The sequence below is a fragment of the Corvus brachyrhynchos genome, unplaced genomic scaffold (assembly GCF_000691975.1).
Source record: "Corvus brachyrhynchos isolate BGI_N302 unplaced genomic scaffold, ASM69197v1 scaffold150, whole genome shotgun sequence".
Lineage (NCBI taxonomy): Eukaryota > Metazoa > Chordata > Aves > Passeriformes > Corvidae > Corvus > Corvus brachyrhynchos.
In genome coordinates this window covers 2,950,144-2,950,941 of record NW_008236162.1, presented here as the reverse complement: position 1 = coordinate 2,950,941, position 798 = coordinate 2,950,144, and the positions used below count along the sequence as shown (strand labels likewise).

General features: G+C 66.0%; 1 protein-coding gene across 1 annotated transcript in view; it reads right to left on the bottom strand.

Annotated features, from left to right (window-relative positions):
• The window catches only part of ADGRA2 (adhesion G protein-coupled receptor A2), an 11,506-nt gene that overhangs the window by 7,465 nt on the left and 3,243 nt on the right, over positions 1–798 (bottom strand). The window contains exons 2-5 of the mRNA XM_017732560.1: positions 609–680; positions 431–502; positions 207–278; positions 5–98 (exon numbers count right to left, since the gene is read on the bottom strand). Of these exons, the coding sequence (XP_017588049.1) occupies positions 5–98; positions 207–278; positions 431–502; positions 609–680 (310 nt within the window). The remainder of the gene's footprint in view (positions 1–4; positions 99–206; positions 279–430; positions 503–608; positions 681–798) is intronic.

Below are 798 nucleotides of genomic sequence, written 5' to 3'. Positions count from 1 at the left end.
CCGCCGTCCGCTCCGAGATCTGCGCCAGGCGCTCGCGGGCCCAGGGCAGCACCCAGCGCAGGTTGCAGTCGCACGTCAGGTACTCGGTGGCAAAGTCCCTGCAAGGGATGGTGTCACGGGGCACCTGCAGGGCTGGGGCACCCACCAGCCCTGAGACCCCCGGCAGGGGCCTCCCTGAGCGCTGAAATCCCAGGGCACCAACTCACACAACTTTAAGGGAGGGGAGCTCGTCAAAAACACCGGGCGGGAGGCTGGAGAAGATGTTTCCGGACATGTTCCTGTGGGACAAGAGAGAAAGATGGCATGGAGGGGGCCAGGGAGCTGCTGGGAGAGGGGACACCTCCCAGGTCCCTTGTTGTGCCCACACACCCCCTCACTGTCAAGAGACAGGGGACAGGGCTGGCCAGGATGTCCCCAGGGAGCTACTTACAGTCGGAGGAGGTTGGGGAGCCCCTGGAAGACGCTGGCACTCAGGCAGCCGATGCGGTTGTTGGAGAGGTCCCTGCAAGGCGAGTGAAGGGGCCATCAGGGCTGGCACTGCCCCACTGTCCCCGTTGTCGTCCCCAGGGCCAGCCCGGTGTGGTCCGAGGGGCTGCACCGGCACTTACAGCCGCTTCAGCTCAGGGAGGCCGAGGAAGGCACCGGGCTGAACTGTGCTGATCAGGTTGTTCTTCAGGTCCCTGTGGGGAGACAGACACAGATCTTGGGGGTGCGCTGTGGGGAGCCCCGTCCCCAGGAGACGCAGCACGGGGAGGCCGAGGCCACGAGCACACCCGTTCCACCCCCAGCCCCCATCTC